At 44.8% G+C, this 16,321-nt stretch overlaps 1 protein-coding gene across 4 annotated transcripts in view; it reads left to right on the forward strand.

The window, feature by feature from the left end:
• Nucleotides 1–16,321, forward strand: part of TBC1D22B (TBC1 domain family member 22B) — an 84,455-nt gene that overhangs the window by 42,888 nt on the left and 25,246 nt on the right. For all 4 annotated transcript variants that reach the window (XR_008665067.1, XR_008665068.1, XM_055330022.1 and 1 more), the window contains exons 9-12: nt 11,740–11,846; nt 12,289–12,364; nt 14,874–15,001; nt 15,274–15,369. Coding sequence is in view for 2 of the 4 variants with exons in the window: in XM_055330022.1 (XP_055185997.1) it covers nt 11,740–11,846; nt 12,289–12,364; nt 14,874–15,001; nt 15,274–15,369 (407 nt within the window). In the remaining 2 variants the exon portion in view is untranslated. The remainder of the gene's footprint in view (nt 1–11,739; nt 11,847–12,288; nt 12,365–14,873; nt 15,002–15,273; nt 15,370–16,321) is intronic.

Consider the following 16,321-nt stretch of genomic DNA (forward strand, 5'->3'; position numbering starts at 1 on the left):
CCTTTTAGAATTTTTATTGGAGTTATAGTAAATTATTTTATAAATGAAGTTTTGTTTTTGTTTTTTTAAAAAAAGATTTTATATATATATTTGAGAGTGAGGGCAGCCCCCGTGGCGCAGCGGTTTAGCGCCGCCTGCAGCCCAAGGCGTGATCCTGGAGCCCCGGGATCGGGTCCCACGTCGGGCTCTCTGCGTGGAGCCTGCTTCTCCCTCTGCCTCTCTCTCTCTCTCTCTCTCTCTCTCTGCATCTCTATGAATAAATAAATAAAATATTAAAAAAATATTTGAGAGTGAGAGAGAGCACAAGCAGGGGGAGAGGGAGGGAGAAGCAGAGTCCCCACTGAGCAGGGAGCCAGATGCAGGACTCAATCCTAGGACCCCAGGATCATGACCCAAGCTGAAGGCAAATGTCCACCCACCTGAGCCACCCAGGCGCGCCCCGTAAGTGAAGTTTTGTGAGCTTTTTTGTTGTATTATCTTTATTGAGATGAATTCATATATCATATAATTCACCCATTAAAGTGTGCAATTCACTAGTTTTTAGTAAAGAGAGTTGTGTAACTATCACCATAGTCCATTCAGACATTCAGAACATTTCATCACCCCCAGAAGAAACTGTGTGTCCCTTAGCCATCACCCCCAAGCTTCCCATCCCCTCTACCCCTAATTAATTGCTCATCTACTTTGTCTTTATGAGTTTATCTTTTCTGGACATTTTATATAAATGGAATCTTACAGTATGTGATCTTTCATGCCTTGCTTCTTTCACTTAGCACATTTTCGAGGTTCATCCATGTTGTAATATCTGTCAGTACTTCATTCCTTTTTATGGTCAAATATTCCATTGCATGGATATACCACATTTTATTTATGTATTTATCAACTGAGGGATATAAATTAAATTTTAAAGAAATAAGGCATTCAGACTTCTCCCCAGCCTCAAGATCTTTCTTAAACAGAGATACATTGTTTGTGGCCTTCAAGGAAAATTCTTGGGGCTCCTGGCTGGCTCAGTCAGTCAAGCACGTGACTCTTGATCTCAGGGTCATGAGTTCAGGCCCCACGTTGGGCATAGAGCTTACACTTTTAAAAAAGGAGGGGTTGGGCAGCCCTGATGGCCCAGGGGTTTGGCGCCGCCTTCAGCCTGGGGTATAATCCTGGAGACCCGGGATCGAGTCCCACGTCGGGCTCCCTGTGTGGAGCCTGCTTCTCCCTCTGCCTGTGTCTCTGCCTCTCTCTCTCTCTCTCTCTGTCTCTCTCTCTGTCTCTCTCTCTGTCTCTCTGTCATGAATAAATAAAATCTTTTTAAAAATATAAATAGATAGATAGATGGATAGATAGATAGGAGGTGTGGGGGAGAAGAATTCTCTAGTCTGGATAATACTGCTTTTCTCCTTTTCTCCAATGGCATCATATCCTAATAAGGAGCTGGTATAAAGGCTTTTGTTATGACACTCCCTTTGCCTGTGGGATAAGCCAGACTGGTGCCCTTGTCATCCTGAGCAGGTCTCACCAAGTAACCTTACCCTGTCACCCCATCTCACTGAACTACTGTAGTGTGGAGGATCTACTCTATCAAAGCCTCTCTTGTATCTCCTCCCCTGTCTGTCTTGTAACACCTCTGTGACTTCTATAAATTAGCGCCCGATCTTCCTTATCTAGTGTGTCATGTTTGTTGTAAAAGTGACTCCTTCTGAGTTCACAGAGAAGTTGTCTATAGCTAGCATGGCCCCCAGGCAGCTTCTTTATCTGCTGAAGCCAGCTGCTCATGTAGAAGTGGGTCATCTGTGGATAAAGCAGCTGTGCCTGGGCCCAGGGTGACGGTGCTAAAGGAGACAGTCTCTGGCCTATGACTCCCGAGACTGGAGTACCTCCAGACTCTCATCTATGAGAATTTTTGATGATATTGTTGATCATTTTAGATGATATTGTTGAATCTTAGAATGATGATATTGTTGATCTAACTAGAAACATATTAAGGTCCAGTATGACTGATAGTGTAGTCATCATCAAAATAAATTGCTTAATAGCAACTATTTAAGTGATACATATTAAGAAATCGTGTAGAAGAGCAGCACTTATGACCTGTCTTGTTTTCAAAAACAGAGTGGGTGTCTGGTGGTTTCTGTTAGTACAAAATGAAACAGTATCAAATAACTCTTCCTGTTCTCTTCTGTTTGAAGCAGTATAATAGGATTTTCATTTCCCATCTTACTGGAAGCATGATGTTTTCAGAAGCACCATTGCAATGGAACTCCCAGAAGGAAGGCTTTCTCAGACCTCTGACTTACAAGTCCAGTTCCCTGTGTGACATTTCCACTTGGATACGTCGTAGATGATCAGTTAGGGCTAGTGTGGCTACACGTGACTGGGACCCCACATATTCGTATCTTAAGGAAGGTAGAAAAGTTTACTTCTCTCACATTAAAAGTTGAGAGGTCAGTAGTTCAGGGCTTATATGTTGCCCTAAGATATCAGGGACCCAGTCTCCTCTGTCTTGTTCTACCATTTTCAGCCTGTGGTTTTCTTCTTGTGATCCAAGATAGCTATTTGTGCTCCAGCCATCATGTCTGTATTCCATCCAGTATGGAGGAGGAAAGGAAGAAAAGCATACACCTTCCATTTAAGGACATTTCCCAAAGTTGTGTATGGTGCTTGGATTTGAATCTCTTTTGTCTGCACTTAGTCATATGGCTATACCTAGCTGCAAATGAGGCTGGAATCCTGGGTAGCCAAGTACCCTTTAGGGGTCCTTTCACCAAGAAGTAGAGGGGAACAGTTATTTGTGGACAGCCTGTAATTTTTGCTGCCCCAAGGCTTCTCAGACTCCGTGTTTCACTGACTCCTTTTCTCCCCACATCCAGCCACTCTTTTCTCTCAGTTGGCAGCATTTCCTGACTAAGTCAGAAATGCTAAGAATTGTGCATGAGCCTCAGTCTTCTATATCCAGTCAGTTACAAAGGTCTGATGACTTTATGTTCTAAATGTTTTTCGAATCTGCTTCCCTCTTCATTCTTCTGTGACTGCCCTAGGTCAAGCCTGGATTGCTGAAATGGCTACGCGTGTTCCCTTCTCTGGTTTTATCCTCTTTGAAATCCACCTTACACACCATTCAAACACAGACTTGCCCATGTAGCTCCTCTCCTTAAAACCCTTTAGGAACATCCCATCATGTACATGTTCAAGCAGCCAGGTTGTCGCGCTCGTACAAGGCCTTATGGGATCTGTTCCCTCCTCACCTCCCCCCCCCCATTTTTTTCCCCTCCTCACCCCTTAAACTCCATCGTCCCAAATTGACATAAACTAACGCCTATCCTGCACCATCTCCTTCTTGTCCCCTGGGCTAATCCTCATTCATCCTTTACAAAAGGAAGCCTGCCTTCACACTCCCTTGCCCAGGCCACCCCAATAGCACTCTTTCCATAACCCTGTACATTTCTTTTGTAGCACTTTACCACACTGGTTATTGTTTGTGTTGTCCTGCTGCCCTCTGCCACCAGATTATATAATTCTTTGAGACCAGAGAGTATTTTTTTAAGATAGATTTATTTATTTATTTATTTATTTATTTATTTATTTATTTATTTATTTATTTATTTATTTATTTATTTATTTATTTATTTATGACAGACAGAGAGAGGCAGAGACACAGGAGGAGGGAGAAGCAGGCTCCATGCCGGGAGCCTGACATGGGACTCGATCCCAGGACTCCAGGATCATGCCCTGGGCCAAAGGCAGGTGGCAAACCGCTGAGCCACCCAGGGATCCCGACCAGAGAGTATTTAAATATCTTATATTCCCAGTGCTTTTATCTTGATGTCCAAAATAGGCCTTCCATATGTGTCTAGATTAATGTCAGAATGAAAATGTCATTATAACTTTGTAAGACATTCAGGGACTAGTATGGCTTTGCTGGGCTTGGCCACCAGAGGGCAGTGAATTACAATATTTTGATGCTGTGCTGAGTTAGCCAGAAGTTTTCTCTCTTCTAAAAGAGGGACAGCACAAGTATTCATGGAGTCTCTGTACTGGGCACTGGGGATGTGACTGTAAGTAAATCAGGCAGACACAAATCACTGTCTTCTAGTTATTTAATCAAGGAAAATGAAAGCTTACAGTTTTCAAAAGACTGTACAAGAATATTCGTAGCAACTTTATTCATATAGACAAAAATTGGAACCAACCCAAATATCTGGTAACAGGAAAACTCACTGGATTCATACTAAGCAGTAATAAGACTGAGCTATTGATAAACACAACAGCGTGGAAGAAACTGTCCCAAAATTACTATGTTGAGTAAAAGAAGTCAGATACCAAAAAAATACACATTAAATGATTCCATTTAAATGGAGTTCAGAAATAGTCTATGGCACTAGAAATAAAAGCAGGGCTTGACTCTGGTGGGAGATTGACTGGGAAGAGGCATTAAGAAATTTCTGGGGTGCTGGAAATGTTTTCTATATGGAACGAGGCATCTTTTACACAGATGTATACATGGGTCAAAATGGAACTGTGAGGGCACCTGGGTGACTCAGTTGGTTGAGTGTACGACTTGATTTCTGCTCCAGTCATAATCTCAGGGTCATGAGATTGAGCCCTGCATCAGGCTCTGTACTGAGCATGGAGTCTGCTTGAGATCCTCTCTCTTCCTCTGCCCTCCCCCCCCCGACCCCTGCTTGCACACATGATCTCTCTCTCTCTCTCTTACAAAAAAAAAAAAAAGGAACTGTGTACTTATGTGTAGTCTATTATATATAAATTATACATTTAAAAATCCCTCATAGAGCCTAACTTCTGATGAGTAGAAACAGACAATGAATAGAAACACAGATAGTGTTTGCCGGACTGTGATGAGTGTTATGGAGTGGTAAAAGTGGAGACAACGCCCTATCAGCACTAGTGGCAACAGGAGCAGGTCTCAAACGGGACAGTGAGCCAGGGTCACACTGAGGAGGGGACGTTTGCACTAAGTCCTGAAGGAGGTTGGGGGTGGGGCTGGGGGTGGGGGATGCAGTTACTATTTGATAGTTAACACTCAGATTTTCAGAGAAAACGGGTTGTTGGTAAGAACTCCCCATGTACTCAGGTACCGGGGACTCGACAGCCAGGTCTTGTCCTGGGCTGCTATGGATACTCCAGACCCCTGCTCTGAGTTCCTGGGAGGCCCCCTCTTCCACCTCATATCCAACTCTCTGTGTGTGATATCCAGCCTGCCCATCCTGTTCTCCCCTGTCCAGTGAGGTGTGGAGGCCAAGGGTGAACCCGGACAAACTTCTGTAGTAATGGCGGATTTTCATTACAGGCTGAAGAGGGCATTCCTTGTTTGCTTCTTAAAGTAAACTTTAAAGAATAACATACTTTAAAAAAATACATATCTCGGGATCCTTGGGTGGCACAGCGGTTTGGCGCCTGCCTTTGGCCCAGGGTGTGATCCTGGAGACCCGGGATCGAATCCCACGTCAGGTTCCCGGTGCATGGAGCCTGCTTCTCCCTCTGCCTATGTCTCTGCCTCTCTCTCTCATTCTGTGTGACTATTATAAATAAATAAAAATTAAAAAAAATACATATCTCATACATGCACAGCTTGATATGTTTCCTCTAAATAACTAGCATCTATATCAGGACGTGGAACATCTCCAGCCCTCCAGAAGTCCCCTTGTGTTCGCTTTTAGTCCCTCCTCCCTCAAAGGCAGCTACTTCCCTAACTTCTAGCACCCTGGTTAGATTTGCCTGTTACTACACTTTATATAAATTAAATCATATAGTAATGATATTCCATTTTCTATTTTAATGCTATTGGTTTGGAGGGAATTGGGAAGTGTAGTTGATACTGAATTTTTTTTTTAGCACCCACCTCCAGATGCTTCCTGGCCCCATCTTTGTAGATGAAGTAGCCTTGTATGGCTAGGCAGTTGAGGAATATGTGAGGCTCTCCCCAGCAACACACATACATGTGGAGACTGCCCCCTCCATCATTGAGCTAAACCACTTTCACCTGACACTCAAGAGTGGTATGTGCACTTCATGGGATGTCCTATGCTAGATTTCTGATTTCATAGGAGGGAAGTCTTCCAGGTGCAAGTTGTAGCTTATCATCTCTGGGATTTTAAAACAGCCTGCTCTCTCCCTGGTAGTAAGCTGAATGACACGTGCATGCCTGCCTGCCTGCTCTTTCTCCCTGGCATCAGACCTCGAATAAGTGAGAAATGGTAACAGAAGAGAAATTGTGATAGCTAACATGTGCAAGATGTTTGAACCTAGATGAAAAGCCCCTGAGCAGCTGACAATGGGGGCCCTGGACTTCCCCAAGCCTGTTCACATCCACATAGTGACATGCAGCCTGTCCCTGTGGCTGGTCTTTGGACAAGCCCTAGAAGGTTAAGTGTGTGCTGGACTTGGCCCTTCTTTTGTCCTTTTAACCTGAGTACTCGTATAGTCTGGGTTTATATAATCTAGGGTCCTACAGCCTGTGCCAAGAGGCTAAGTTAACCAGCAATCATGAATGTTTGCTGTAAAAGTAATACAGGAACCTGAGGAAAATAGAGAACATGTGGTGAGTATGTTGGTTTTTTTTTTTTTTTAAGATTTTATTTATTTATTCATGAGAGACACAGAGAGAGGCAGAGCCGTAGGCAGAGGGAGAAGCAAGCTTCACAGAGGGAGCCCAATGTGGGACTCAATCCCAGGACCCCAGGATCACGCCCTGAGCTGAAGGCATATCCTCAACCACTGAGCCACTCAGGCATCCCCGGGTATGTTGGTTTTTAAATAAAATTTTAACCAGGGTATCATGATGCATGTATACTCTGTGTACTCCACACTGAGTAGGGGTATAGCCAGAGATCATGTATCATTCTGAGTCAATTGTTGTCTTTTAGTCACTACACTGAGTGACAGGCCCAGTGTCAGGAAGGGCTCCCTGGTCGCTGCTTCTCTGCATCTTTGAGACAGCATGCCTCCTCTCTCACAGTGTGTGGCGTGGTCCTCATGAAACAGAACTGCCTCCCTGCCGGCCTCTGCTCTGTAGGAGCCTCAGAAGAAGTCTTTCCTCTGACCTTCTCCTCAGAGGAGACCCACTCTCTGTACTCTCCTTTCTCTGCCAGGTTGTTTGACTTTCTAGGAATTAGCCAGGCCCCTCCACCCTCTCTATACTAGGGTTTGCAGTAGTGTCCTCATCTTGGCTGCTGCCATCATATACTTGCCCAGAAATGCAAATGAGTTGTGCCCAGTAATACTTTTTTTTTTTTTTAATTAGAGAAATCATGAGCAGAGGGAGGGGCAGAGGGAGAAGGAGATGCAGATGCTTAACCAACTGAGCCGCCCAGGTGCTACATTTATATAGCACTTAAAAATGATGACATAGGGGATCCCTGGATGGCTCAGCAGTTTAGTGCCTGCCTTCAGCCCAGGGCGTGATCTTGGAGTCCTGGGATCGAGTTCCACATCAGGCTCCCTGCATGAAGCCTGCTTCTGTCTCTGCCTGTGTCTCTGCCTGTCTCTCTCTCTCTCTCTCTCTCTCTCTGTCTGTCTCTCTGTCTCTCTTGAATAAATAAATAAAATCTTTAAAAAAAAATGATGACATATAGGTGGTCAGATGAAGTCCTTGACACTTTTCTTAAAGTAGTGTTTTCCTGGATGAGACGTTTTAAGTTCTTATTTTATGAGGTTCTTTAGATGTGTGGCCAACGTTTTATTTTTTTTCTTTCCTCAGTTTTTGTGTTCAGAAAAGCATTATGCAAGGTATTCTTACCCGTCTAATCCTAAACAAAATAAAGACAGGAATTAGGTAAACCAGAGGCTTTGGGAAATAGAAAGGCTATCTGCAATCTGATGCCTTGAACTCTCTCCTACCTGCCATTTGGGCTGAATCATTCTGACCCAACAGTTCACAAAATCTAGAAATTGCCCTGCAATCACAGATGGTTCCCAGGAAGTGCCTAGAACAGCAAAGAGGAAAAAACGAGTTACTCTTGTCAGTTTAAGCAGAACTAGTTCTTCCCAAAGCTGTTGGGGAGGTTTTGACACATAAACAAGGCTGATTTCAGGCCTAGGACTTGGGAGTTCTCAGAAAAATAAACACTTGGCTAGAGTCACTGCTCAGGTATGTTTTATCAGCTGATAAATGGGCACGTTCTTCTTAGCCCAGAGTGGGCAATTTGATTCTTACAAAGAGCTTTTGGGTTTCCTCTTTTTGGATGCTTTGCCTTTTAAAATAGCCATAAAAATATCCTTAAAATCTCATTGCCTTCAGTCTGAGTCCTGGCTGTTGTATGCTCTGTAATGACAACCAAAGACGCTGCCCTCATTCGGGACTGCATTGCTGGCATGGTTTCCCATTCTAGCTTCAATTATATGTTGAATTTTCTCAAGTGGAATGTTTAATGATCCTTCTGAACAGACTGTTTATGCTGAATGAAGCTCTTCAGAGAGCATTTGGGCCTCCCTTCCTCTGCTGCTTTTTGCTGGTGCACTCAGCTCACAGTTTTTGACTGAATGTGTGAATTTTATCCTCCCAGCAGGCAGAGTACTAGAACTAAACTCTCCTCCCACTCTCTGAAAGGCTGCTTAACTATCCCACTGTCTGTGAAAGCAAAGGGCTAATGGGCAGCCCAGGCATCAGGGCAGCACACAGGGAGACAAGAGGCCCTGACTCAGGGCCCCCAGAGAGGGCTCAGCGTCTTGTCTGTTGGTCCCTTTGCTCCCTGGACAGCTCAAGATTTGGGATTGGTACAGTTACTGAGAGTGGCATCATATTGACTTAAGACCTCACGTTGTTAGATTTTCCTCCTTTAAACCAAATGGTGGAAATGGGAAGCTTTGAAAATTATTTTTAAGGTATATGTTGGAATTAAGTTAGGTTTGGCTGTAAATACTGTTATCACTTAAAAGAGATAGAAGGTTGTTTGTTTCTCATTTTAATGACAATAATACTAGCTAACGTTTACATAATGCTTATTTTGTGCCAGGCACTGTTGTTAGCACATTTCATGTATTAATTAATCCTCAAAATATTCCATGACGCTAAGATATTACCACCTTAACCGAGGAGACATTGAGGCACCAAAGTAAAGTCATTTGCCCAAAACCACATACCTAGGAGTGACAGAGCCAGGATTTGAGTCTGCCTTCAGAGTCTGTACTCTTAGCCACATGCTATCCTGTCTGACACAGGCTGTCAGGGCTTATTCCCATTGTTCTCGGGGACCCAGGCTCTTTGTCTGTTGTTACCCTTCCCAGTTACATTTCCACTGCAACATTCTGGAACTGTAGAATGCCCAAGTTGGAAAAGACTCCTCAAATTACTTTGGAGTTCTGGTTGTTCATTTGGGAAGTGTGTGGGAGTAGCAGGAGTGGTTTTTGTCTGGAGCCTTTCTTGTGGGTTTCAGAGGTGTTTTTTTTTTTTTTTTTTTTTTTAATAACCCTCTTCTCATAAAGAGGGGGCTACTGCTCAGGACAGTGGTTTGAGCAGCCACGGTCACTCGAGGAAATAGCACTCTCCTCCTGCGCTTGGCCCCGGAGAGTGGGTTGGTGGAACCTGTAGGTCAGAATCCATGGGAGGATCTCAGAAATGTAATATGAAGCAAAGAGAAAAAGGAAAATTCTGAACCGGGTCTTAGAGCTCAGTATTATTTAACTAAGTTCATAGTTTGTATACAGCACATAGTAAGTAGTGGAAGTTGGGCGGGGGGGGGGGGATGATATTTATTAGCAGGCTTTTTTTTTAACATGATTTCTCAAGTGGACCTTTGTATATTATCTGAAGTCTTAGTTTCTGCAAGCTTAGTGTTAGTTTACAAAATCTTTATTCCTGTTTGATGATAAAAGGCAAGTGTAGTCAATTGTAGCCCCTTTTTTCCTAAAATAATGTACATTTTTTCCTTGACTATAAAAAATAATGGTTATTGTAGACATTTTGAAAAGTCTAGTAAAGCTTAAAGAAAATAAAAATCTTTTATCCCTACTACCTAGGAAATAAACACCGTAAACCTTGTGATATATTTTGTCTTTCCTTTCTGCTTATATAAGTACACATAAATATTGTATGTACAGTAGCTGAGAGTATACCATAAATAATTTTGTATTTTGCTCTTTTCCCTTAACACTGTGACATGCTTTCCTGTGTCATTACAAATTCCTAATAAACTTCATTTGAAATAACTCTATTATACCTACTGTGTGCCAGGCACCATTGTTAGCACTTTACATGTATTAACTGTGGCTGTACTTTGAGTTAGACTTTTAGTTTGTTTCTAGCATTATAATTTTTCTACACAGCATCCCACCCTCCCCAAAAAGGTTTTTCTAGCCCTTGATGTCTATTAAAAAATGCTGTTTATGGGATCCCTGGGTGGCGCAGCGGTTTGGCGCCTGCCTTTGGCCCAGGGCGCGATCCTGGAGATCCGGGATCGAATCCCACGTCGGGCTCCCGGTGCATGGAGCCTGCTTCTCCCTCTGCCTCTGTCTCTGCCTCTCTCTCTCTCTCTGTGACTATCATAAATAAATAAGTTTTTTAAAAAATGCTGTTTATACAGGATGAAAATCCAAGAATTGTTACGCATTGTCCCAGGGGGGTTCAGTTGTAGGTCTTCATAATAATTCTCATAAATGAAAGGCCTGGATTCGGAATACATTTCATCGGATGCCTGTGTCTCCGCAGCACTAGGACTGCAGTGAACGTTCTATTTTCAAAATAGAGCTGCGGGTCTAAAGAGAAAAGCCGCTTCTGCCGCAGAACTCAAGCCTGCATGGTCTCTGCAAGGCACGCAGGGGCCTGTGGGTTGAGGTGGCCTATTGTGTTGGGCAAGGAGAGCCTTTCTTAGTACTTCCACTTCTGTGGCAGGAAGGAAACCTCCTATGGCCTTTTACTTCTTCAGGTTTCTAGAGGATCTTGATGTCATCTCCACTTGGATTTCAGACCAGATAGACTGCCTCTCACTATAGTTACTTAGTGTGGTGTTTCCCTGAGAAGCTAACAGATGGTCCTCTTTAAAAGAGGTCCAGTGGCTATAGAAGCCTGGGAAGTGCTGGATAAATAGTGTTAAACAGATTTACTTAATGTAGAATTTGTTACAATTCCTCATGTCCTTTTGTATGCTATGATCTTTGTGAATCTCCGTGATGAAGATGTAAGGCACCATTTGTCAACCGTATTTGTCTATGGAACCCCTTTCCTCTGGAGTATCCTCTCAGTCTGATTTATAACCCCATGTAGGAACTATCAAATTAGTAAAATTAAATCCCAGAAGCTCCCACTGGTTTGGAGGCTATCTGCCCTCACACACTCATCTTCACTTCTGAGTGGTGAGACTGTGGGTCTGCCTTCTCAGAATATGGAGATTGTGTCTTTAAAATGAGCTACGGGGGCCATCTGATCCCAGCATTCTCACTACATACAAGTGTGAGTATGCCAGGCAGCTTACTAAATTTCTGAAATCAAAGGCCTGAAGTATCTTTTCCTAAAACCAAATAAACAAATGCAGAAGAGAAAGATATGTTGGACCCAGTGGAATTGATGGGAGAAGCGGCCTGTTCCGTCTTGTAATGAGATTCTCAAGAACTTTCCTAGGAATGCTGGCCCACCTGACCAGGGAAGGAGGAAGGCATGCCCTTGTTCCTTGGCATCAGCTTAGCCTGGCTCTCCCCTGACTTTAAGGAAGGACACTGTTGAAGTTACCAAACTCTGTCTTTCTCCATTTTTTAGAGAAGACCTCTGGACTTTCTTCACCTTTTGTTTTACAGAAGAGGATGTGGAGAACTTTGATGTGACCAATTTGTCTCAGGACATGCTTCGAAGCATTGAAGCCGACAGCTTTTGGTGCATGAGCAAACTACTAGATGGGATCCAGGTGAGCCAGTTCTGCCCTTGTGGGTTGCCCCACAAGCCTTCAAGTACCTTCTTGCTTTCCTCCATCTTGCAGGGTCCCCCATGCAGCATGGCTCTACCTCGTTTTGGTACATCCATCTTCACCTCTTTTGTTAGCTTTACAGCTTTCAAAAGGTCTAGCATCACCTGGACTCTGAGGAGGTCTCTGTGTTGCCCTGGCTTTGTCCTCCGAGTGTGCCACTCCTTTCTCCCATATACCCCGAGCCAGGCGGTTCGCTTCCATATTGTGAGACTCTGCCAGGCCTTTCCTGTGCTGGCTGTTCTGCCGATTTCCTTTTGTTCCTCAGAACGCTGGTAGCAGCTTTGGAAAAACAGCCTGTGCTTTTAAACGTGTTTCAGTGACCTTGAGAGTGGTAGCACCACTTTGGACTCCCTGTTCATCCTGGGCTCTATGTCATTTGCAGGATAACTACACCTTTGCACAACCAGGGATCCAGAAGAAGGTCAAGGCGCTGGAAGAGCTTGTCAGCCGGATTGATGGTAGGTTGGAAGAAGAGGAATTCTCTGGCAGTAGCAATGATTCTGACACAAGCCAGCAGTGCTGCTGGGACCTCTCCTTAGCCCGCCACCACCCTCTCCAACTCACTCTGTGCTGTTGGCGACACACTTGTCCTTCCACATCTCGGTGGGAAGAGGAAGGGGAGCTCTGCTGGCACCTCAAGTTCTTTCTCTTTTGTTTTCTGTCACCAAGTTCTATCCTTTCTCTTTCAGCATCTCTTTTCACTTCACCCTTTCTTTTTTTTAGCCCTACTCCCTCCCTCCCTCTTTTTCTTTTCAGATTCACCATTTCTTCTCCATTTTCCTAGCCACAGCTGGTCCAGCCACGCCTGGACTTCTATAGCTTCCTCCTAGAAGGACTTGCTTCCTCCATACTCTTCCCTCTTGCAAACTTTCTGTCACACAACCATATCTTTCTAAAGCACTGTTCTGGTCATGTCTCTATCCTGCTTGGAAGCTTCTCATGGCTCTCCGTTGCTTTAAGCATCAAGCTCTAGTCTGACCTTGGCCTTGATGTGGTGATGTCACTCCTGGGCTTGATGCACACTCCTCAAGTCCGGCCCATAGCAGGCCTCTTCCACTGCATCCTGTGACCAGTTTGGGCTGGGTGAGGGGGGCAGGCAGGAAGTGAGACATGGCTCCTCCTGAAACAGGGTGGCTTTGAGGAGCTGAAGCCTCACAGTAATTCCTTGGCTCTGGCTTGGGATCATGAACTCTAGAACTAAAAGACAACTTGGGAGGCCCTACTTCTTACTGATGAAGAAACTGAGACCCAGAAAGAGAAGTCAGAATTAAGCTTCATAATGATAGCCTAGAACACCACAGCAAGGTCTTCCGTTAAGTGGGCTCAGTAACACTAGTTAGGTTGTAAAGCTTTCTTATGACTCCACCAGATACTACATGACTAAGACATCTCATTTCCTGACTTTCTGTCGTGGATCTTGTGCTTCACCAAAGCACTGCCTTCCCCCCATCTGACTCCCCGTACAGAAACTGCATATCTTTCTCTCTTCCCCAGCTTCTCTTTTCTTGAAAACCTTCCCTGGTGGATTCCACTCATTCTGGCTTCCTTTTTTTTTTTTTTAAGATTTTTTTTTTAATTATTTATTCATGAGAGAGGCAGAGACATAGGCAGAGCATAAGTAGAGGGAGAAGCAGGCTCCTGGCAGGGAGCCCAATGTGCAACTCAATCCCAGGACCCTGGGGTCACGCCTGAGCCAAAGGCAGACACTTAACCACTGAGCCACCCAGGTGTTCCTCCAGCTTCCTTTTTTGACTTAGGATTTCAGTCTTCCTGTCTTGTTTGCTGATTTACAGTTGTTTCTAGCACATCCGTCCATAGGATGTTTTTCGATCTTTGTCTCATCACCCTGAACCCACCCTTAGCCAGCACAGGGCCCACATCCAGCTCTCTTGCATCCCTCATCCCAGGTTCCAGAGGGCAGGTGCTGTGCTTTCTGCCACTGTCTGCCCTATCCTTGTTTTTTCTGCCCTCACAAATACCTGATAAGTAAAGGCATAGTATTTTAGGATAGGGGATTTATAAGTGTATGTATCTTTATTGTTTGATTGAATTATAGAAGTAATGCACATTAAAAAAACTAAAAACAATTTGTAAAAATAAAAAATAAAAAGTAACACATCCTCCCCCTTCCTTAAATTCTATTCCCCAGAAATAACCATTGTTATTATTCTTTCAAAAAATTATCTTATGTATTTACCACATGCCAGCTGCTGTTGTAAGCACTTTTGTCTCCTCATTTTATCCTCCCTGAAACCTTTGTAGGTATGAATGATTATCCACATTTTATAGATTAGGAAACTGAGGAGGATAATAATTTTTTAATGCTATTAAGCACTATTTAAAGGGCTGTCATGTAGAACAGGGATCCTGTGGATTTGGGATTGTCCCAGAGTTCCACACAAACACTAAGGGTGGGAGTCAGGAAGGGACCAGTTCCTACTGAATATGGTGAAGCATTCCCTGGTGAATCACTTAATACATCAGTGGGAGAGGCTGCCCTTCATGGAGTCAGTGAACTTCTTTGGCAGTGTTTAAGTCCCTGCTGGCTGCTGTCTGTCAGGGATGCTGAGGAAGAAGTCCTCACCGGCAGGAGGATGACCAAGGTGACCCCCATGGTTCTTCTCCATTCTGACTCCTCCTCTGAAGAGTAATAGGGTCAAGCAGCCAAGTGAACCTCACATCTACTGCTTTATGGCAAGAGCAAGCCTGTGAAGGAAGAACCTAGAACATCACCATGGATGTTAAGCTAGTTTTACTACATGTGGGGCTGCGTTAACCATACAGTGTGGCTATGAGATGGTGGCATCGAACACAAAGGATGATCAGATGCCAGTGTGGCCTTTCTGTGCCTGGCATCCCCAGGAGGAGTGGGGAAAGAGAGATGGAAACTGCCTTTTTGGATCATGTGACTGTCAGGGTCCAGTCCTCTAGGTTGTGCTCTTGGGGCCAATGACACTCCTGTTTCAGAGCAGGTACATAATCACTTCAGGAGGTACGAGGTCGAATACCTACAGTTTGCCTTTCGTTGGATGAACAACCTGCTCATGCGGGAGCTTCCCCTTCGCTGCACCATCCGTCTGTGGGACACATACCAGGTATGAAGTGCTCCATGCCAGGCTGTCCCTGAGCACCAGGCTCCTCGCCCTGGCAGATGTACTGCTCAGAAGTTCCCTCACCTCCTTCCCACTTCTGTGTCTGCCTTAGTCTCCGGGGCAGGACCTCTGCACAGTCTGCTCGGGCCTCTGTGTGCCCAGCCATGGAAGGAGTGCTGTGCCGTATGCCTACCTTGCGGGAGGATTGGAACCAAGAGGGCTAAAGCCAGTTCCTTGTCAGGGCCTGGAGACCTAACTGTCTTTTCCCTCCCCAGTCTGAACCAGAAGGGTTCTCCCATTTTCATCTCTACGTGTGTGCAGCCTTCTTGATCAAGTGGAGAAAGGAGATCTTGGATGAGGAGGACTTTCAGGTAAGTGGCCAGGAGCCCAGGCTGACGGGAGTTATCCCATTCATGGGGCTGTACAGATAGAAGGCGCTAAGGCAGGTGGCTGGCCGGGAAGAGGGAAGGAGACAGGCTGCTCAGAAGAGGTTGCCCCTCCTAGTTGGCAGAATAGCCAAGTCAGCCAGCCCCAGAATTCTGCAGTGTGAAGAAAGGTCTTAGGGCCTGAAATACTGCAGAGCAGTTAAGCCAGCCTAAGAGATATTTCATTCATTCATTGATAAGCCTTTGCTGAATGCCTGCCATGTTCTAGGCACAGTTGGAGGCATAGGATACATTGAAAAGTAAATCAGACAGAGATCCCTATTCCCAGAGAGCTTACACGCTAGTTGGGAAGAGACTTAACAATAGGCAAGAACATAGTAAATTAAACAGAATGTTAGGTGATGAGAATTTTTTTTTTTAAGTAGAGCAAGATAAAGGAATTATTAGGTGGTAGGGAAGGGACAGTTTGCAATTTCAAAAAAAGTAGGATAGGCTCACTGAGAAGGTGCCATCTGAGCAAAGGCTCAAGCAAGGTGAGAGAGTCATGGACATCTGGACACTCTTGTGCCGCAGGCAGAGGGAACAGCCAGTGCAAAGGCCTTAAGGCAGCAGTGTGCCTGGGCTATTTACAGAATCGTGGTGGCCAGTGTGGCCGAAAGCAGAATGGTCCAGAGGAAGAATAGGAAAATGTAAGGCCAGAGGAATCACAAGAGACCCAGGTCACAGAGGACTTTGTAGCCACTGTAAGTTTGGGCTTTTATTTGAATGGAAGAGGAGGGATCCCTGGGTGGCGCAGCGGTTTGGCGCCTGCCTTTGGCCCGGGCCGCGATCCTGGAGACCCAGGATCAAATCCCACGTCGGGCTCCCGGTGCATGGAGCCTGCTTCTCCCTCTGCCTATGTCTCTGCCTCTCTCTCTCTGTGTGTGTGACTATCATA

The sequence above is a fragment of the Nyctereutes procyonoides genome, unplaced genomic scaffold, assembly GCF_905146905.1.
Source record: "Nyctereutes procyonoides isolate TBG_1078 unplaced genomic scaffold, NYPRO_anot_genome, whole genome shotgun sequence".
NCBI lineage: Eukaryota > Metazoa > Chordata > Mammalia > Carnivora > Canidae > Nyctereutes > Nyctereutes procyonoides.